General features: G+C 32.7%; 1 protein-coding gene across 1 annotated transcript in view; it reads right to left on the reverse strand.

Moving 5' to 3' along the window:
• Positions 1-23,910, reverse strand: part of KIFAP3 (kinesin-associated protein 3) — a gene marked incomplete at its 5' end in the record, with an annotated part of 83,939 nt that overhangs the window by 46,605 nt on the left and 13,424 nt on the right. The window contains 6 exons of the mRNA XM_008582075.1: positions 1,575-1,834; positions 4,261-4,386; positions 5,001-5,166; positions 6,343-6,455; positions 7,839-7,947; positions 14,592-14,692. Coding sequence (XP_008580297.1) covers positions 1,575-1,834; positions 4,261-4,386; positions 5,001-5,166; positions 6,343-6,455; positions 7,839-7,947; positions 14,592-14,692 — 875 coding nt within the window. The remainder of the gene's footprint in view (positions 1-1,574; positions 1,835-4,260; positions 4,387-5,000; positions 5,167-6,342; positions 6,456-7,838; positions 7,948-14,591; positions 14,693-23,910) is intronic.

The raw sequence follows: 23,910 nt of genomic DNA on the forward strand, positions 1-23,910 counted from the left end.
GCACCCGTACCGGACCGGGACCAGCAACGGGATTGCAACCCTCGGTGTTGCGCCCGCACCTCGCTCAGCCAGTGAGCGGCCGGTCTGTATGTGGGATCCGATCCCTCGGCGGGAGCGCCGCCGCGCTCCCAAGCGGCGCACTGTAGCAGTGCGCCACCGGGCTGGCCCTAAAGAACTTTTTAAAGGCCAAAATTTTAAAAAATTACTACTTCTGGGAAGAAGGGAGACACAGGATTATAAAGGCTTAACTAAGGTGGCACATAAGCTTATATTTGATAAGCAGGAGATGTCAGGTAAAAAAGGGAAAACCGCATTTGAGGCTGATGAGCACACAAAAAGGTAGTAAGTTATAAGGTGGGTCATACATGATAAATGAGAAATTTGGTTTGTTAACACAAAATTGTGTATTGTGAGGTTAAAGGAGTAATATATAACTGGAGAAAATAGGTTAAGGTCAGGTTATGAAGAACTGTGTATGCTAAGCAAAAAAAACTTATTCACATGGGTAATGAAGATTTTATGAAGTGGAGTTCAAAAGCAAATGTCTTCTTTTATAAAACAAACTACCACAATTAAAAAATAAAAAAATAAATATTCAGGTTAAATGCCACTTCTACTGCCGGTCTTTCATGACATCCCCAGACTTGATTATACATATCTTTTTGTGTCTTCTGTGCCCTGTGCACATGTCTTTATGACACTGATCACACTGGATTATAATTTTATATTTACTTGTCTATCTGATGAATTAGACTATAAACTCCTTGAGGACAAGGATTGACTTTCTTATACATCCAGCACTTAAACCAGTGTCTGTTTAGATGGTCAAAGATTAATAAATGTGTGTAGAATAAATGAATGATTAATTATGTATAGTGAAAGTGATGGCAGACACCACAGTTTTCAGCTTATCTGTGGGTCATACTATTGTTATCCACAATGAATACTGAAGGCAGGACTATTTTGTTTATCAGGGGAGGATGCTGGCAATATTGAGTACTCTTTTGAATACAATAATAATAAACTACCACTTACTGAGTACCTCTGTGTATTGGGAATATCATAGGTAATTTAAATCTATTAGTACTTATATTAATCCTACAAGGTCTTCTTATTTTTATGTTAACATTATGGTCAATTTATATATGCAAGATTATGTGCTAAGGACGTTAAGTAATTTTTCCAAGGTTCTGCAGTCAGTAAGCAAGCAAAAGGTAATTTAAAATTAGAGCTATTTGATTATAATGAGCCTTATGCTATACCACTCTATGCTCCTTTAGGTAGGTGGAAGGCATCCAGGTGGGAGGCAGTTAGCAATAAATGCCTAAGACTCATGAAGGAGGCTTCAAAGATATTAAATACTTAGCACATAGTTGGTAGCCAAAGTCATGAGAACAGATGTGTCTTCTAGGTACAGCAAATAAGGTAAGATTAGAACAGGACCAAGCATAGTCCTAGGAATCTCAGATACTTAAGTTAGTAGAGAAGGAAGTTATGATATGTTGGTTAAATTTCTTAGGAATCACTACCTGAAAAGTTAATAAAATTATTCTTATTATATTCTACCTATATACTGATTTGGGGCCAACAGCTTCCATGGAAAGTAGCTTGTCTTCTAAATTTATTTCAAAGCTTGGCGTTTTCAACATTATTTCAACATTTGCAAGGAAAAAAAAGATGTGTCTTTTCCAAATATGTGAAAAGTCATTATCTGTTATAAACACTGAAAGGATACGAGTTTCCTTGATTATTACATCTCTTGTGGCTTGGTGGAAAACCATCTGGTAGAAGACATAAATTATCTGACACACAAATTCATCATCTTCTTGTTGAGCTGAAAAGAAACAAAAACTTCAAAAAAAAAAAGAATACTATGTTTACATATCAAATTGAAACACATTGAAGGGAAAAATAGAGAATGAGAAAAAGTAAAAGTGACAAGAAGACAAAAGGAAATAAGTTTAAATTATTTACAATATATGGATTTATAAGTCCAATTAGTTCCAAGTGATCTCCCTTACTAACTTGCCAAAGTACTACTCTCCCAAACTACTTGGGCTAAAAATCTCACAATTCATTACTCTTGTGGTATATACAGTGTTCCTTAATTTAACCCCAAGGATTTTAATCTTGAAAATTCATGTATTTCTTAAAAAGAGTATTACATAGCTTCTGCCTTATGATAATCTCACGTCAGAGAATATCCAAACATAGTAACACACTCTGAGGTGGCTCTGTCAGCTTGCTTTACACATATCTCAGCACTCTCAGTTATAATTACCATGGGACAGCAATTTCCAGGACACAGGTCATTTTGCTTCAACTTTCTCCAGCTCACCACAGAATCTTCATTCTCACTCTGTCAAATACAAAGCCTTTACTTTTAACTCCTAACTACCTCGTCTCTCTTTTAATTATTTCTGATCTGAAAACTTCTGGCTGTGAGCAGGGTATACTGAAGTGAATACTCCAATTAGGAGAAGGAATACTTCAAATATGGGGACATTATCTCTAGACTGCCTATTAAAATGCACTACATTAAAGAACTTAGAAGTCAAATTTATAAAAAACTCAAAAGAGAAAAATGTACAAAAGACTTAAACAGGCACTTCATTTTATTAGCCATACCTAAATGACCAATAAACACAAACAGGTGCTCAACTTCATTAGTCATTTGGGAAATACAAATTAAAACCACAATGAGATAACACTATGAAGTCTACAATGAAAAGAACTGGCAATGCCCAGAGTGGGTGATGTAGAATGACTGAAACTCTTTTACATTGCTGGTAGGACTGAAAGTTGGCACAACTCTAAAAAACAGATTGGCACCATTTACTAAAGCCAAAAATATGCCAACTCTATGATCCAGCCTTTCTACTCCTAGGTATGTATCTAATAGAAATAAGTACATATGTTCATCAAATGAAAGGTTTAAAAATGTTCATATGAACATTATATATAACAGTTCTCCTCCTCTCCCCCTGAAACCAACCCTACTATCCATCAATAGTACAAAGAATAGTGATATATTTATAAAATGGAATACTACATATGGCAATAAAAATGAACAAAGTTCTGTATACAACATAGATGAATTTCACAAATACAGTATAGGACAAAATAAACCCGATTCCATTTATATAACATTCAAAACCAAGCAAAACAAATCTATTGGTGATAAAAGAAAGGGAAGAAACCACTTTTGTGGAGGTAGTAATGAGTGGAATGAGGGAGAAGAGGTATTTCTAGGGTGCTCGTAATATTTTATGTCAGTGATGATAGCAGGGGTGTGCTCACTCAGAAAATTCAGTGAGCTATATACTTGTAATTTGTGTATTTTTCTTTACATATGTTAGACTTCAAAAAGTCTATTAAAATTAACACAAAATGCATATATTTTATTCGTAGTGCAGGAAAGACTGAGATAAGAGTGTCTTCTTCAGGCATCTCACATTAGCATTTTTAATCTTTATACTATTGCTTATTTTTAATGTATAAGATCTTAGAGAACTTGGCCTTAATAAAACATTAGATTTAAATAAATTTTACATGCAACATGGAGAACAGTGAGCCCTGACCCCTTAAGAGCAATGCCATTTGTAGAAGCATTACTTTACATTTTAAGGGGAAGACTCTAGGCCTGCATTGTCCAATATTACAGCTGCAAGGCAATGTAGCTAATTAAATTAAATTAAATTAAAACTTTAGGTTTCTTAGTCCTGACAGCCACATTTCAAGTGCCCAGTAGCTACATGTGTTGGACAGTACAGATAGAGAACATTTTCATCATTGCAGAAAGTTCAGATGACAATACCCTCTGGATCAAGAAGGGAATATGATGTTTAGAATCAGCTTCCCAATGAACCTTCCTACTCAGAAATCAAGATATAAACAGCAGGGTTTACACAAGAGAGAAGCTCCAACTCAAACGAACACAACCAACAGAAAGAAGAATGATAGAATACTAGCTGTTCAAGGCTGGCGAGAGGAGGGCAGTATCTGCAAAACTGGTCCTGAATTGCTTTACAGCAACATTCTTAACTTTGGAACCTAAAGTTCTTTGATATTACTGTAGCCAATCCCAGTTAGTGGTATATTCAATTCATTTTTCTTAACTATATAATTTAAATGTCTATAAGATGATTAATGTAACAAGGTAAATACTATTTCATGATTGCGAACTCTGCATTTTATACTCAAAAATTTAAACAATAACCTGTTTAGACATTAGCATGAAAATAAATTAAGATAATTTACCATTTAGCAATTCAATGAGTGCAGGGATTATCCCAGATTTGGCTAGCAATGCAGCACAAGAGTCATCCATAGATACAGTTCCAATCATTATAACCACTTCTAAAACAAGGTCATCTTCTGCAGCGCCTAGTGAAGTCAAACCATAGAAAGTTTTTACTGAAATTTCCTGATCCAAATCCATTTATATCATCAAATTTCAATGCACATAAAAGATAATTAAAGCTATTAAATCAGGCCCTATGAATACTTGACATGCATATTAATTTGTTTTTTCCAAATTTCCATGTTCACTGATGACAGTCTGCAGTGGTGGAGGGCAGTAGAGAAGCAGAAATAAGTCTTTGAAGATACAACTGAATGACAATTTAGACAAGGAAAATAAAAACTCATTTGGATGCCTCAAAGAACTTTGTGCGCACATACATGTGTGTATGTATATGTATAGGTAGAGGAGAATGGCATTTGGTAATTAAAATAAGACTGGATTATAAAACTCCAAAAAACGACAATAAGAAAGGTAGGATAGGTAAAAGAACTAATATTAAGAAAAGAAATTGTTAAGAGAAAGAGTAGACGCACATAGGAGGAGTCTCAGTGATTACCCTTCTGGGAGAACAGAGCTGTGGGAAGAAATGTTTTGTCCAATATAAAAACAGTCACAAAATACTGCTCTAGCAGCTTATTCATTACAGAAAAAAATAACTTAGTGATTACACAAAAGTAAAATACTTAGCACAGACCTGGTTTTAGTTTATCCTTGAGGTATGGAGCCAACTTGTACTCCTTAAGAACCAATTCCCAGTCTAAATCTGGAATGGTCAAATTTGCAAGAGTTCCCAAACATTCAATCACAAACTCCTCCTCTTCATCATTAGAGATCTGGGCTGCAAGGTCCCCAACATAATCCTGAATAAAACAGAATTTTGATACAAATTTGAAATATTATTTATGAGAAGAACCTATCTAATAATTAAACCTCCCAAAAGAAAAAATAAATATTAAACATGATTTTCTTGTTTTAATAACCTTGACCTAAATTACAAAGAGAACCTGTGGTGAACTGGTTTAAGGCAAAAAGACTATAGCAGGGGTGAAGTGATGGGGATAGGGATCATCAAACAAAAAAAACATTAATTTTCCACACTCAATCGAATCGGTGCTTTGATCAAATATCAGTTGATCTTTCCTGAACCATTTGAATTACCCTCTTATGCGTGAGTTATTACTGCACTCTATTCTATTCCATTGACCTATTGTGGAAAATTTTTTTTAATTTTTAACAGATTTGCTAGAACAAATGGATGTTGTATGGGGGGAAAAATGACCCTCCACCTCTACCTTATTCTATACACGAAAATTAATTCAAGACAGATCACAGATCTAAACATAAATTTCAGAACCATAAAGACTCTAGAAGATGGAAGATATCTTCATGACCTTGGAGTAAGCAAAACTGTCTTGTAAGAAAAACATCTAACAAATAATCTCCACAACAATCCTATGAGGTAGACACTCTTAGGAACATATCTACATTTTTAAAAGATCTCTGCAACCCTCATACACTGCTGATGAGAATGTAAAATGGTACAACCACTTTGGAAAACAATATGGAAGTTCCTCAAAAAGTTAAACAGAGTTACCAAATAACTCATCAATTCCACTCCTAAGAGAAATGAAAACATACACCCACACAAAAAATTGTGCACATATATTTATAGCTGTATTATTCATAATAGCCAAAAAGAAGAAATGTTACCTGTCCTGGACTCAAGGGAAAAAAAATGTAAAAACAACCCAAATGTTGATCAATTGATGAAAGTATAAATGAAATGTGGTTTATACATAAAAAAAAAAAACCAAAAAAAACAAAAAAAACCAAAAAAACCCCCAAAAAACATTAAAACGAAGGTTGAGATTTCTAGCAGCAAAACTTACAAATAAGTTCATTACAGAACAGCCAATTTAGGCCCTAAGTTAGTATCTGACAAGAACTCAATAAGAGTTATATTTCCAGATGTAGCAATTTAAAACCTCAATCCCCAGTCTATTTTAATACACAGAAAGTAAAAAAACTATGCATACAATAAACAAATTTTTAGTTGGTCCATCATGCTGGGAAATGTTTCTAATCATTTTCATTAGCAATGGATCCTTGAACTTCAGAGCCCTCTTCATTAGCATCTTCAGCCCATTTCCTGAAACAGAAAACAGAAAACTCCCCCAATTAAATTAAGGTTAACTTAAATTTAATGATTTTTTTTGTTTGTTTAGTGTTCAAAACAAACAAAAAAAAATTCGAACTATTTCTGTCTGGTAAAATGTATGAATCTTAAGTGTACAATTTAATTTAGATAAATGCAACCTATATTACAGATCAATATACAGAATATGTACATTCACTCTAAAAAGTTCCTTTGTGCCCCTTCCCAGTCAATCCTGTTCCTCAGATACAATCACTTTTCTTCTTTCACCTTCTTTTTCTTCTTTCTAAATATATATTAGTTTTGCCTGTTGTAGAATTTCATATAAGTATAATCATACAGTAGGTGCTCATTTGTGTCTGGCATATACACTGAAAATTTTAAAAACTTTTTTTTTTTTTTTTTTTTGGGGGCAGAAAAATTGTACTTCTAGGAATTTATCCTAAGAATATAAAAATGGAAATGTGTAAAGATTTCGAGAAGGATAGTTACTGCAGTATTGTTTGTAACAGAATATCTAAAGTAATGAAATAGACTATGGCAAAATCCTTTAATGGACTATTTTGCAGCTATTAACAATTATGTTTTATAAAATTATTTAATCACATGAATGATATTTGAGATATTAATTTCAAAAGAACATGTCACAATATATAGCGAGAAGAATTACATTTTTATTGAAAAGAATGCAGAAGTATCCCACCAAAATTTTATCTATGTTCATCTCTGGATGGTAGGAGTAAAGATTTAAATTTTCTCCTATTTGCTCATTTGTACTTTTTATAATAGAAATATATTACTTTAAAAAACAAAAAAAACTATTGAACAGATTGTGAAACATTACAATGTATGACAAGTCATTTTACCAAGATATTATAGAAACAATAACCTAATACATTGGTATTTTATCACTTTACATTGTAGTAAACTGCTTTACAAATAAGTTTCATTCCATCTAGAAAATTTTTTAAAAAATAAAAACAAAAAAAACTACTGAACAGATTGTGAAACATTACAATGTATGACAAGTCATTTTACCAAGATATTATAGAAACAATAACCTAATACATTGGTATTTTATCACCTTACATTGTAGTAAACTGCTTTACAAATAAGTTTCATTCCATCTAGAAAATTTTTTAAAAAATCAAATTTCAATTAAGCCTAAATGACCATGGCTTATAAAGACTTACTGAAGTGTGTCTTTACTCATGACAGGAGAATATTCTGACCTTTAATGATCGAGCTATAATGAAGAAACTATTTAAAAATAGTATTTACATACCCGTTATAATTCTTAATTCCTTATTATCTATTTTCTGTCATGTCAACTACCATATGCTAACAAGGTTACCTATAAAGCTCAAAGGCACTAACCTTCACAGATAAGCTGTACATTCCTCTTGTTAGCAGCAAGATTAACGCAGAAAGAAATGAGTTCGAAGTCAATTCGTTCATCCGAACATTCAAAGAGCATCTTCATCAACTAGCAAGAAGCAAAGGGCATGTTTTACTCAAAAAAACAAAAACAAAAACAACGCCAGAAGTATTTTTTTATAATGTGTTATTTTAGATTGCAAGTTGGAAATAATACATCTCAACACATAAAACTGGTAGGCTTTCACTGTTCAGTAACTGAATGAATAATTAATGAACTAGTAGATGCTCAGCATTAAATATAAACTTCCAAGTACATTGGGGAATATAAGATAAATATTAGACAAAACATCTGCACTTAAGGAATTAAAAATATTGCTTGGAATGCTATGCTTCCAAACAAAGAAAATAGCTTATGCAAAGGTCACAATGCAGGAAAGTACATGACTCTTCAGAAGAACTAAAAGAAAGCAAGCATCATTGAAGAAAGGGAAACAGTCTTGAGAGATAAGAAGGTAAAAGCCAGATCACGTAGACTCTTGAAGTACATGTTAAGGATTTTGGGCTTCGAGGAAGCTATTTAAGCTTCTAAGTAAGAAAGTGTCAGATAAGATTTGTGTCTCAAAAAGATCTGGCCAGTATAGAAAATAGACTGAAATGGGGCAAGAAAATGTGGGAAACCATCTAGGAAGCTACAGGAAAAGTCCAGCCAGGTGAAATGACGGCTGTCTGGACGAGGTAGGGCAATGGGGATGGAGATAAAAGGGTTGAGTAGAGATATATTTAGTAAAGAGAACCAAAATTGGATTTATTAACTGACTAGATGCTGGAGTTAAGGGACAAGAGGAGTAAAAGGTGGTTCCCTGGTTTCTGCACTGAGCAATGGTATAGATGGTGGTGGTAATACCTAACAAAAAAAGGAAATTAGAGTAGGGGAAAACTTTAAAGGGAAGATAGGGAGGTTGGTTATAGGTACATTGATTTTAAGCTGCCTAAGTGATAGTGTAGTGCATATATTCAGTAGGAAGTTATAAATGCAGACCTGAATTTAGAAGAAATGTCTAGACTGCAAGTATAATTTTAGGAACTGTCACATATGATTGATAATTGAAGCTGCAGGCTAGATCCAATCACATGGGCATGGGTATAAAATGAGAAAATAAATCTATTTAATGATAAGAGGAAGGGAAGGAGGGTCTGAAAAGCAGCAGACAAAAAGATAAGAAAGAAAAAGTAGGATACCTATGCCTTTTAGCTGTAATGTAGATTTGTCATGATGAGAGACAGTTGCTACAATAAAAGAAATAAACTTTATGCTATAATTTGGAGAAGCAAGTCTTCTATTATTGATAAATCAGCAAATTAACTTAGCACATATTATGTAAAAATATTTTTCTCTATGTCCACATGGCCAGAAATATATAGAAGTTATTCCCAAAATTTATAACCTAAATATGTCTTATGTTTTATCTCAGAGCAATACCTTTTTAGAACAACATGCCTTCATAAATCCATCACAGTGCCTTCTATATAGTAAGTGGATGATAAATATTTATTTTAGACCCCGTTCTGTTAAATCTTGTTTTGATTACTCTCTGTTAGCTTCAGATAACTTCCGAGTCTCAAAAAGGATACACAGTCAAAACACAAAAATTAATCCTATTTCTGCGTGCTAGCAATGAACAACTGGAAACAACAGTAAAAAACATAATACCACTCCAAATGCTAGGCATAATTCTAACCAAGTATACCGATCTGTATGCTGAAAACTACAAAAAACTGCAGCAGGTGAATGGTTGGCATGTATCATGCCCTTTCAAATGTTGCCATTAATGGAATCTCTAGGTAAAGAATTACTAACCCTTTATAATGCTACATAATAAAAAGGTTCTATGGAAAAAATAAAATAATCTTAATTTACTGGGTAAACGAGGGTACTTCCAAAAGTTCATGGAAAAATAGAGTTAAGATAATACAAATGTTTTCATGAACTTTTGAAAGTACTCTTGCATACTTAACAGATTTTGCTACTTATCTGCCAGTAAAAATTAAATTAAGATTGCCAATAAAAATTAAATTAAAAATTACTAAAAATGTAGGTGATAATCCTCTAATTAACGTAATTAGTATGTTTTTCATACTGAAATTCAAAACCTACTATAGATTTCTACCAAACTTTTAATGATATTGAGAAAATTCTTTATAACAAGAATCTGTTACATTGAAGCAAAGCAAAATATTTATTGTTAACAAAAATCATTTAAATTAAACTTTATAGTATAAAAAATGCTCTTAAAAATGGGGTTACAGGTGATTTGTTTAGAAGGTAAGGATTTTTTTAAAAAAGTAATTTCCATGTTAAATCTTGTGTGGAGCTAGATTTTTAAAAAAATAATGCATGGTTTAAAAATGTACCCAATCCCCATCCCCCAAATCAAAACTTAGTACTAAATATTAATGGAATGTATCATGATATAGAATTAGTTTTTCATAATAAGAAAGTGAAATGCTTCAATTTTAATCAAAGCATTCAAATTTAAAAATAATAGTTTATTTCAAATTCCATGCACAACATTGTCTTTAATGTGATTACTACACATGGCACGTCAAAAGTAAGTGTAATTTCTGACAACTAAGAAATATTAAAACTAGATTTGTTTTGGTTAAACTATATCCATTGTCATCTTTTACTGATTTAATAGGAAAGCACTGAAAGGGCTTCAGCCTGTGCAATGAAGAGGCAATAGTGTTCAATCAGACAAGTCCCATATTGAGTATCAGATACCAAAGACCCACAACTGAAATCACTGTGTCTAGACTCTCTGGCACCTGACTTCACTTATTTACCAGTGACCAGAGGCCAACCCCCACAGCTCTCTGTATTCACATACACCTCTACCACCCCCTCCCCCTAACCAAACATCTTTGAATGATTATGCCAGAACTTTGCACGCCTCAGGAATCTCTTCTGACTGGCTACTCCCTAACTCTCCTGTTTGAAGTGATGCTCTGGTTTCTGAACTTCTGCAGATAATGGCAGGCAAGAGCAAAGGGGGCTGTCAGAAAGGACGTTTACCAGCATTCAGCTAAAAAGAAGCATGTAGATCAAAGAGGGGCCAAATAGGACAACTGCGGTGGAAAACATGTGGATCACTATGAAGATTCTTGCACACTGTTCTAGGGTAAAATATTAAATAACACCATGACATCACTACCTAACCATGCACTTTGATTGGCCATTCTATTACCAATAAATACTTTTATAAGCATCTGGATGGCATTTGCACCTATTTAAACAAAACATACATCTCAGAGGTCTAAATAACAATGAACTGTTAATGTGTACTTTTAACTATTATTGGAATACAACCATTAACTCCTGGTTATCCCCAAGTATGCTTACCTGAAACAATCCACCCACTGAGACCATTAAGATCATGTATAAAGAAATTAGAATTGACTTCGCCCCCAGATTTTGCAGAATAGTGATATAATAGGGAAAAAAATTGGAATACCTTGGATAATTAGAGGCAACAAAGTACAAAGGGAGCAAAGCAATATAATATTGGGATAGATTATGAGGCATGTTGTATATATAATCAGCTACCCTGGATGTTAAATATTTTCTAAAAGTGAACTCTAATTATAGGTTTATTCTAGAAAACACATACAAAAAGGACAGTCTGTAAACTGGATTATAAATTGGTCCAAAATGATGAAAATGACTTACTTTTGTATAGTGATTTATAATTTATTAAGCTCCTTTATATATATTATGTAAGGTAATTAAAGAATATGACCATACGCCATATTTTTTTTGATAATGAAATGAATATAAATTACTCCAAGCCATTGCCTTCCTACCTTTAAAGTAATTTTGGGCTTCTCTTTGAAAAATGTATGTGTAATACCTAAAGACCTTTACTAAACAAAAATTAATGTGCATAATTTCAAAGAGAACAGAATATTACGTTAAGTTTAAGACATTCCAACTCTAGATATGGCTTTTTTAATAGGTAGGTTAATCAGTTGCTGTCACAAATGAGTTCAAAGCCTTATAGCATTACAAACATTTCTTTGAGTAGTCAATAACTCTGCAAGAGTGTTTTTTAATTCCTAAAGGAAACTTATAAATTTCATTTAATGTTTGATTTACTTTCCATGATTCTTTTATTTTGCAATGAACTTGGTACTGGGTAGCAATCAAATCAAATCAATTTTTCCCTAAATATGTCAAAATTAGGCACTGTGAATTGAAGTACAAGTTATAGGCTGGATGGCACTTTAGGAACAAATATATTCCAGAGTATCATTTGGGTTTCACAAAATACTACTTTATACTAAAAAGCTTCAAGAGGCTTACAACATAATTTGGTAAGATAACCTCACTATTCCTATAAAAGCTGAAATTTCAAAAAGAAAAAAAAGGAAAAAACAAACAAACAAAACAGAAAAAACTTTGACCACTGAATGAGTTTGGAAAAATTCTGTTCATGAAATGTAGATTATAAATGTTCTGAAAACTCCACTGCAGACATGTTTGACGTTAAGAAAATTGTCTGGAGAAAACATGCATGAATATTGTTATTGAAAAGAAATGGGAGAACTTTCTACATGAAGTTTTAAATTGCAACAACAATGTCTAAAAAGTTTACTAAACAGGCTCTTATTTCTGGTTCTTTTATTTAAAATAAAGTTTTATATTTTATGTATGAGATTATACATCCTAAAAGAGTAAAATAACTCCATATTCAAAATTCAATGTATACCTTCTCTTTTACTTAATGTTATTCTCTTAAAAAATCTAAATCTGGATAAAAATAGTCAATCTTGCCAAGAATATTATCCTTTTTTGGCTGCTTTCCAATTCATATCCTGTAGTCAATGGAGTTCTGACATTAAATGGGATCAGAAAAGGAACACCCTTTGAAACTGCAAAGCAGAAACCTTTAGAACATATGGAGTGAGACTGCAGTAAATCACCTGTAATCTCCCTTTGACATGGCTACTCTTTTATTGAAAACTTGTTTGACAAAGAGTTTGATTGCACTTTGCATTGGCTACAGTCTGACATGCGTTATCGCTATAAGAAGCCCTGCCTTGTTAGATAAGATGTACTGAATATTCTTTTAGCGATGTCTATTATCTGTAAACCAGTATAGTTAGTTCATCCCCTGATATAAAAGGCTAAGAAATTATCCTTGCGAGATTATCAAATTTTTAATTGCATGTAGGAAATTGTTAAAAATCTTGGAATAACTAATTCAATTTTGGTACTGTTTCACTAATTTGGAATGAATAGAAGGACGGTCCGTTAGAATTAGTAAGAAGAGAAATTATGGTCTATTTTTATTACTTATTAGTTATTTTTCAAGTAATGAGGATGACTTAGTCATGTTTTTCTAAAGTGCTTTTCAAAGTGTTATTTTCATTGTATATTATACATCTTGCAATTTTGCTTCTTCTATTTTAGAAAACTATTTTATAAAAAATAATGTGATATTAAAAGTTAGCGCAACCAGGATTCCAATCATCAGATATTCAAATTAGTTGATCTGGGTTTGGTAGAGACTGATAACACAGCAGTGATTCTATGCATGTAAATTCCCTAAAAGTAAAATCATATATGTATGGAACCTCTACTCTTATAACATAGTCCATGTAAAAAAAAAAAATCAGTAAACTCCTTCAAGATAAACAGATTAAACATATGAAATATATCAAGCAACTGAGTCATAGCAAAAATCTTTCTTGAGAACAGTGCTACAAAAGCAAAAGAATTTTGATGAAGAATTTTCCCATTACAGGATGCAGAGCATTTAAAAGTATCAACCATAAACAAAATTAAAAGGCAAGTGACAAACTTGGGAAGTATTTGTAACATGAGAAAGAGTTAAGATAGCTATTTATCAATTTTATCAAATCTTATCAATAATAAAAATGTTGACATGCCAATGGAAAAATTGGCAAGGGATATGGATGAATAATCTATAACAGAATATGGATAATAAGCACATGAAAAAATGTTCAGCCTCACCAAAATTCATGAAAATGCACATAAAAAGAAGTAATAAAAGAGCACATTTTTAGGGAAATGATAATATCCAGTCTTGTTAAAAGTGAAATGCTAGTTGGAAATATAAACTTATGCCTTCTTACAAGGAAATTTGGCCAAAATGTGTCAAGACACAAGTGTTCACATCTTTCAACCTAGTCATTTTAATTTAGGAATTTAAAGAAAAATTCAGAGATTAGAATAAACATTTACCAGTACAATGTTTATTCCACATCATTTTAATTTGCTTACATATATTTTTATGTGATACATTGGAAAGAAAATCTAAACATACAATTTAACAATATTTAAATTACAGTACATCCATACAATGGGATATTACACACTACTAGAAATAATTTTTGAAGAATGTTCAATGACATGGGAGTATACTTATGATCTATCAAGTATATAAGGCAATATATAAAAATTACATAGACCATATAATTCCAATATATTATTTTTTCAGTATATGGAAAGAAGTGTACCAAATGTTAAATATCCACTTCTGGGGGAAATAGTAAGTTATTTTCATTCTTACACAGTTCTGTACATTCTTAATTTTCTATAACAAATTTATATTATTAATAAGAAGAGAAATTTTTTTTAAGGAAAAGGAGATCTGACAAATCAAGAGAAGAAAGTGAAAAATACATATACTTCTTAAATGTTTTTCTTAAAACACTTAAACCACTTACCTGTGGTATACAGTCAGTGTATGCAAACATTGATTTGAAGCGGTCATCCATGCTTATGTGGTAAAGAACACACATTGCTATTTGTTTGCAGTTTTCATTGCCTAGGAATATAGAATCATTGATAAAGTGGTGAGTGTGTGTGACTGTGTGTGTGTTTATGTGTCTGGCATAACATAATCAAATTAATACACTAAAACTTTTAAAGATTTTGAGCTCTCTTTTTCAAATCAAAAGTTTGGAACATAATCATGTTTATCTGTGAAACATTGCTAATTTCCAAAACAGAATGCCTACTTTTCAAGGTATATTTCTGAAAAAAAAAAAAAGAAAAGAAAAATTAGCCACAATACTGAAAACTCTCATTTTCAGTAGCCCAGTATAAAGTAGATTGGGTCATTGGCCTCCTCACCCTTACTGTTTTATCAAAATATGTGATTAATTCAGTTTTATATTAATCACATATTTTATCAAAACATGTGATTAAGACAGTAATGATGTATAAGAAATAGTGAAAAGATGAAATTCTGTCATTTGCAGCAACATGGATGAACTTAGAAAAAATTATGTTCAGTGAAATAAGCCAGGCACAGATAGATACTGCATGTCCTCATTCATAATTGGGAGATAAAAACAAACAAACAAAAAAAGAAAGAGAGATACAACAATAACAATAATTCTTTGAACTTTCAAAAGGAGAGAATGGAACTGATGTCACCAGAGGTGGAAACGGGGGAGGTAGAGGTGGGGTTAGTGAGAAATTGGTAAAGGGCCACAGAAAATGATTTTGTGGAATGATAAACACAGTAATTAAAAAAAGTATATTTGATTGCTATGAATCAGAAGCTGGAAAAATCATCAAAACGATAAAAGAAGTAGAATAGCACTTGTAACATTTAAAAAAAAAAGACTATAAAAGCTAAAGGCTATTAACTAAGTACAGTCTAAGGAATGTCTCCGAATTTCTGAGATAAGATTACTCCAATTTTGTACACATTGGTACTGAAAAAAAGAAAAGCAAATGGCATATAGTAGATTAGACAAATGAAATGGAACTTTAATATGTCATTTTATCCTTCTACCTGCTTTCAGATCCTATTTATGATCTCAAAGTTGGTGACAAAACTGGAGCTAGTAAAGTTGTTCAGTGTATTCAAAAAATAATATGCTTTTTGAAAATTCTGGGCTATGAGAAATCCTTGAAGACATTTTGAATTTTAAAAAATCAAGCATGTAAGTGAATTTAGTTGATAAATAATAGACCAAAAAGATTTTAAATATATTTCAACATGGAGGATACATTCAGAACCTTTAACCTTGTGTTTACCACAGTATAAAATTATTAAAATACTTAGTGTTCTTTTAGATATTTTTGTTTTTATATTCTTACTGAATTTTTTCACATCAGGCATATCTTCTTAAAGTAGTTAGAAATTCTTTAGAGGACAGAAACTTTGGTATTCTCACAAATCTAAGTACAGAACATGAAAGTTGCTCAATAAATATCTCTGATTAATTCTATTTTTAATATTTACAGGTGAAAATTGAAGAAATAAACACATTTAATCAAAGAAATCACTAGTTCTACAAGAGCTTCATATTTGAGACAAAAGTATTTTAAGGAGTTTCAGGAGGTCTTTTAAAAGTAAGTAAAACATATAGTGATCCTTTATCTCACAACTTTACTTTGTACTTGCTTATCACCTGATATACGAGTATTTTCATCTAACATAAGCTCCAGGAAAGCAAGAACTTTATTCACTGCATTATTTCCAGCCCTAAGAATAGAAACTTGCACAAAGTAGATACTTAATAAATAATTGTTGATTGGCTGATAATAATCATTTATTAAGCATTTACCACATATCAAGAGTCATATAGACTACACGGCACTGAATCTTCAAAACAATCTGTCAAATAGGTCTTATCATCCCTACGTTTCAGATGGGGAATCTAAAGCTTAGAGAAAAATAAACACTTGCCACAAAGTATTGGTTGCAATCAACCACCATAAGTTGTTGAGCAAGTTGAAGGCATTCATTTACACTTATTCTAGTAAAAAGCACACTTGCCATAGGAAAACATAAGTTTATATGGGTTTCATGATATGCAGATGAAAAACAAAAAATTGCAACTTTATTCCCAAAGGAGGTAAGCATTCCTTAGGTTTTGGTCCTACTGTACTTCACAGTATTCATTTTTTTTTCCTTAGGGACTGAGGATACTTTTAAATCTTTTCAAATGAAGTCCTAAAGCAAACTCCTATATTCTGAAGGCAAGTCTTTCTTCCCCTGCTATTCTAGTTATTTTCTATCAGTCATTCAGCTGTGGGTAAGTTCTAGTCTTACATATTTTTTACAAAATATTACTTGAAGATATTTTCTCTGTGTAATGGATTCACTGAAAAGTATGATTCCAAATTTCTCAACTTACTAAATGGTAAAAGAAAAAGAGAAATCAATAACAAATATAAAAGATCCTTCAACATCAAAGTAAATAATCAAACAATAACATTCAACGTGGGGCCAGGAATGATATAGAAAGCTATTCTATGCTCCAGGAGACTGCCTGCTGGTGTCAATGAAAGGATTCTAAAAAGCAGTACCTTTAGATGGTACATCATTCATGCAAGGGGAAAGGAAAGACTGACTTGCCTTTAAGAGATATGTACTCCATTAAAAGGGTAACAAGAAAGGTCCTCCAGAGTTAATAATATATACAGCTTTCAAAGGGTATGTGTTAATAGAAAGTATTAAGAAGAATCCTAAAACTATAATGATTTCTCATAAGTAGATGAAAAACATATAAGAAAGAGATGTCAGACATAAAATTAATTTATATTACTTCTACACAACAAAACTAAATGTCTAGTTTCAACAAGCAGGATGATTCATTCCACAGCCAGTCTTAATTCTACTCTTGTGTGCTTTCTTTCTCCTTTTCTCTTTGTTCTCATGACCAAAGGTGAAAGCTCCTTGCAGTTCTCCCATACCTTTTCTAATTCTTCTCTATGTGTTTTCCTCCATTAACAAACAAACAAAAACAAAACAAAAGAAAACAAACCTCTGAACATGTCCCTAATTTCCTATAAGAGTTATCTAAAATGATTAACATACCTACAAGTTTGCTGAAAACTAAAGGACTGAAGAAAGCAGAAGCTCTAAGGACACAGAGCAATGAACAATCAATCTTTCAAACAACACAATTCTTTGAGAAAAGGGGAGAGAAAGAATTAAACAAAAAATGGTATTGTTCCCATTACATGTTCAGCATATATTTTTTCATTTACCCCTTATAACAATTGAAGAGATAGGTATTACCTTTGATTTAGAGATGAGGCAATGTTATTCACTAAGGAAATACAGGTATAAATCTGGTATTCAAACCGAGGTCTGACTATAAAGCTCATGAATCTACTTTCCACTAAGACTTCCAGGAGGCAGCAGAGTCAAATCAATAATGCCAAATAAATATAAATTATCATCATCATTCCTTAGGGCACAATACAGGAAGAACATGCACCTAGAAAAGACTCCGTAGGATCTCTTGGATCTGGGACTCTTTGGAGGAGAAGTTGAGAAAATTGGTAGTGGAGAAGAAGAGAGGAGATGAAATATAGAAATGCAATTGGATATTTCTCAGAAGACCTGTTCCCACATACATTAGGACCCAATGGATAAAGGAAGTTCTTGACAGAGGCAAATTGCATTATCCCCTAAGCAACTTTGGGAACTAGACCTATAGCAGCTTAAGCTCTGAAACTCACTTTCACTAAATTGGACAATAACGACTATCAATCAGTGATTTTATGAGAAAAACAAGGTGCTATATGCTTAAAAAGTAGGTAGAGTGGTAGAAAGAAGCAGTTGGCACTGTGGTTAAAAGCTCAGGCTCTGGAGGCAGACTGCTTGGATTCAATTTGTGGCTCTGCCACTCATTAGCTATTTGGCCTTGTGAATATTAAGTTCTGTGCTTCAGTTTCTTCATCTATAAAAATGGGATAATAACTGTACCTACCTCAAAAGGTTGTTACATGAGGATTAGGTGAGAGACTCATGGTAAAGCAATTAGCACCGAGTCTGACACAATGAACAAATTCAATAAATACAATTTCTTATTATCATCATCATGTTGATAATAACATTTCTTGTTTTACATGTGTTCCTAATATATATACTGCTTTGTGTTTTTCTATCTTCAAGACTAGAACTGTAGTTAACAATAAAGTAGGTTTGAGAGGCAGCCAAAATTTGTCTAAGATGAGCTAGACAAGGTTCAGAGGTATACTTTCAGCTTGTGGCTGAGCCACTTGTCCTTCCACCTAGTTATTTTCCTATAAAACTCTGCTTAGAAGAGTCATCTTACACCCGGGACTCCACTCAGTGACCTGTGTCTAATACCTGTCATCATTCTCTCATTTTTATAGTTATGAATTCCTTAATGAAAAAAAAAAAGAAAACCTTGAGAAAAGAAAATGACCCCCTCTCCACCCCCCACACACATTGTGACTCTCTCATCCTTCTTCCATGCCTCCTTATTTATAATGGAACTTACTTTCACTCCTAGAGTGGACAATGGTAATGGAGGTGTTGAGCTACCATGTAGATGAAAGGACAAGAGAAAAGTCCAAGAACATTGAAGACAAACCTCACAATTAACTACCCTGCTTCATTTACCTTTAAACAGCATGTTCTAAACAAATAAAACCGATATAAGCAGAGGTGTTTTCCCCCATATTTAGGCCAAGCACAACCGAACAAAAGAAACTGGAATACAACTAGTGCTGCAAAAGAGATCTTTTTTCCCTGAGGAAAGAATGCGAATGGAGGTGAGGACAGATCTAAGGGACTATAATATCTGAAGACAAACCTCACAATTAACTACCCTGCTTCATTTACCTTTAAACAGCATGTTCTAAACAAATAAAACCGATATAAGCAGAGGTGTTTCCCCCCATATTTAGGCCAAGCACAACCGAACAAAAGAAACTGGAATACAACTAGTGCTGCAAAAGAGTTCTTTTTTCCCTGAGGAAAGAATGCGAATGGAGGTGAGGACAGATCTAAGGGACTATAATATTTTATTCAAAGGTCTATCTAACCCAAGTTGCTAATGTGTCTTCTGGATTTTTTCTGAGTAAATGTTGTCCTAGAATTCAAGCAATTCATTTACAAATACCTATAAAATTAACTTTTCTCCTTTTTGTGTTTACTTAGGGAATGAAAAAAGATATAAATTGTCATTTGTCCTTTTATTCAGAAAAAAAAGTAAATGTTTTATAAATAGTCTTGTTACCCATGTTACGAGGATTCTAGTTCACATTCTACTGTTACAAATCACATATTTCCTTAATCCTCTAAAGAATTGCAATACATGATGAAGACTACAATATATAAACCACAGGTATCTTATTCATTGAACCATAAATGATTATATAAATGATTAATTGCTTGATAAAAATGCAGCCTATAATATTATGGCATCTAACAGATATCCGACAGCTACAACAAAAGCACAAGGCATTTTAGGACAAAAGTGCATACCTGGAGTGTGAAGATGTATGGAAATGGCCTGAATTCGTCTACTCAAACACAGTTGTGCACAGAAAGTAAAGGCTCTTTGGCAGCCAACATTTATTATTATTACTTAACGGCTAATTTGCAGATCACATAGCAATAAACAGCCATTAGAGACATTAAATGGACCAAGTAAAATTAAGAGCTTATCTTTTATTATAAGTTAATAGTGTTTTTCATTCACTGGAAGAGAGGATATCTGAATTCCTACAAAATTAAACTCGAGAAAAAAAATCCTATATACCCTAAACAAATTCCTATAAGAAATGAGGTTTGGAGGGTATGATTTTCCCATAAGAATTCATGACTAGAGGCCATAAACTTAGCTAACCAGCTATGATTCCGCTACATCCTACAAATGGCAGGCATTTCAAAAGGGCTCCTTTAAGACTTATAGACATCAATTATTCCCTAATGGTATCCCAAGTAAAAACAGGCTGCCAACAGTCAGTATGCTGGCATAGGACCAAAGGCTCTGTGAATTTTGAGCAGAGCAGTGAAAAGACTGAATACTTTGAGAACTAGGTCCTTAATGACTAGAGGTGGATTAGTCAAATCTGTTCAAGTAATAAGGGCAGAGTGGAAAAAAATGGCCTAGTCATTATGATTCCTTTGGTATTTATGGTAATAAACATGAATCATGATGAATTCACTGGCTATTAAATGCAGAGGTCATAAGTACTTCGATAGGATTTCCACAGGAATTCACCGTTAATTAGCTGGATCATTATTTGAAAGTGTTACTGAATTATCTTAGCATTTGTGCAGCCATTCCCCCAAAATTGGTCATTCCCAGCTGAGGGCAGTTAATGCCTTAACAAACTGGTCATTAACTCCAGTAACTGATTTTGTGGGAATTATTGCACTTATAAAGTACATTCAAGAGTTTATAAGAAACATTGACTCTTTTTTTTCTTTTTAGAGAAATTTACTGCTGTAGTTCAGCTGGAGCAGCTGAAAAAGGAAAAAAAAATCAGCTTTCTAGGCTGCTATCCCGATCGATTTTCTGACAATTAAAGGGCAAAACACATGCTGATAAGTTTTGAGTTTTAAAATGTCTTCAGTTTTTTCATCTCTGAAGTGATTAGTAAAAACACCATTCAGCTACTAATTTTGTAAGACACTTGAGATTTTCCATTCACAATTCAGTCAAGCAGAAATATGAGTTCTAAATACCAAAACTTAAAGCCAAATTTCTGCTTCTGCAGTAGACCCAGTCCAATACTTTGTGAAAACAGTGTGAGAACACAAGTTATGGGCCACATCATTAGTCAGATTCCTGTTCCCTTCTATACCCCATGTCTTCGTTCAAAGTAGAACACTCCCTTTGAAGTCACAAAGGCTCCATGCAAAGATGAGAGAAGTGGGAATATAAGCATACCTATATTAGAATAGAGCAGCATTAAGGCGATATGGTACCCTTAGAAAGTCTATATGAATACAACATGCTTCAAAAATCACAGGTGACTTTGTTTACTATGGAATTAGAGACCTTAAAATCCTATCAATATAATGAAAACAAAGGCAAAAGCATCAATTAAAAAAATCACCAATTACTGAACAGAACATATATACTGACTACATCAAAACATACTAAAAACATACTGAAGGTACATTAGAACATCTTTGATACATGTTTCCATATATCTTATGCTTAACTTATTAGAGCATATACTATAGATACACACCCAGAATGATTAGATAGCCTTAGTTTAAACTTGAATTTGGAGAGACCAATTTTTGAAACTGCAATTATACTGTATGGTCTTCCATTTTATAATAGATTTGTCCACAGTCAAATCTAATAAAGATCTGAGATGAACAGATAAAAACCAACAGTTGTTAAGCAAGAGTTAAGGAGGAAAAATGACAATTTATAGGTTGAATGATCAGTCTGAAAACATTAAGTATGACAATATTTTGTGATATGATGGTTCATAAATAATTTTTGTGTCCAATTTACCTTTAAAACTATGAGAAACTGCAATTTTAAATATACTGTTAAGCTAAATAGCTCTGGACATTGATAGCAATTCACTAAGTTCCACTATCCAACACTTTTGATGAATTTTTATTCTTTTTTACTAGTACAACTATACGTTTTGGTATGTAGCTTATTTTTCAGCATCTTCGATTACTTTATTACCTTGTCTGTAGAGTCCTTTTATTACATCCAGAGAATACTACAATTTACATGTAATAAACCCTACAAAATATGCATACTTGTGGTACAAATGATAAGGACCAAAATAAAGACTTTCACAATGACTGCTTTCTAGCCTACAGGTCAACATCATTGACTTAATGTGCTTTGGCCAAATTTTACCATCTAGAAATGTAGACACCCCAGGCAATATTCACACACACACAGTATTAGAACCAGCTGGTGATAGAAGAATCTAAAGAAAAAAGGCTTCTTGATTTAATTGGGAAAACAGGAGGAAGCATAAATTTTACTGCCATTAATAACTTCAAGCAATCTTGATATGACTCTACCTCACCCTGACGGCGAGACATGTGCTTTTTGTTAAAGTGCTTGCCACATCTGACCCCTATTGTTTGCTCACTTGATCAGGTAAGAAAATGTAGGCTTATTTATAGGATAAATGAGGCCTATTAAAATCGAGAAAAAGTATAGTAGTCTACGAGGAGCTGGGTTCTGAAACAGATGTGCGAAATTCCATAACAGTTTGGTAATAAACAAGCCAAAAAACGTTATTTAAAAAAAATCTACTTCAAGTTTCTTAAAGAAACTATCATAAAGGCAACCTAGTTTCAAAAAAATGGAAAACACCTCCTGCTTGGAAAATACATTATTCTGATTTTTTTCCACTTTTTAATAAACAAGTCAGAAAAGATCACAAAAAATATTGTTCTCTTCACAAAATAAAGACAAATTTTACTTCTTCATTTTATGATGCTGTTAATAAATTTAAAATTAAGCCATATTACTATATAGTGAAGAAAGTGTATTTAACATTATGGGAGAATTTAAAAGGCATTCACAACTTAACTTTGTCAATTTTCTTTTAAGGACATATGACAGATGGTCAAAGGATATAACCCTTAATTTCTATGTGATCAAAGTTTAGAGTCCAACAGTATCTGCTCTGGCTATCTCCAACAATAAGGAAAATCAGATTTGTCTAAACTGGAAGAAATCACACATTTATCACTTAACTCTTGACCTGGTCTGACTCTCTATATGCTGATGAAATCTTTCTATGGCCCTATAAAATGCCCTGAAACCCAGACTACCTAAACATAATCTAGACAAAAATGAATAAGGTGCGATTCTTACTCTCAAAACCAGGTATGGGTCTAATCACAGAATATAGAAACATTTATATCAATTTGGAACACCTTAGAAACTCTAATTTGTCTTCCAATGAAGACAAATGGTCTAACATTACTTGGAATAAACATTTGGATCCTTTTGAAATGATTCATGTGAAATTGTGAGACAGGCCTGACATATGCTATTGAATATAGGAATCCCAATTTCCCTGTCATAACCAATAAAGTTAGTTTCTGAACAAACCCGCCATGCAAATTAACACTGACTTACACCCCTTACACTTAGAGATTTAAAATTTATACAGATAGTAATTTGAATCAAGACAAATTATGGTTCAAACCTTCATACTAGTGGATACATGTATCATTGACCAGTGTGGCTCTAGTGATTAAAAGAAAACTTTAAGAAAAATGTCTGAACTAGTTAACTTTTTTATTTAACTTTCGTG

This window comes from Galeopterus variegatus, unplaced genomic scaffold (assembly GCF_000696425.1).
Source record: "Galeopterus variegatus unplaced genomic scaffold, G_variegatus-3.0.2 Scaffold2512, whole genome shotgun sequence".
Taxonomy (NCBI): domain Eukaryota; kingdom Metazoa; phylum Chordata; class Mammalia; order Dermoptera; family Cynocephalidae; genus Galeopterus; species Galeopterus variegatus.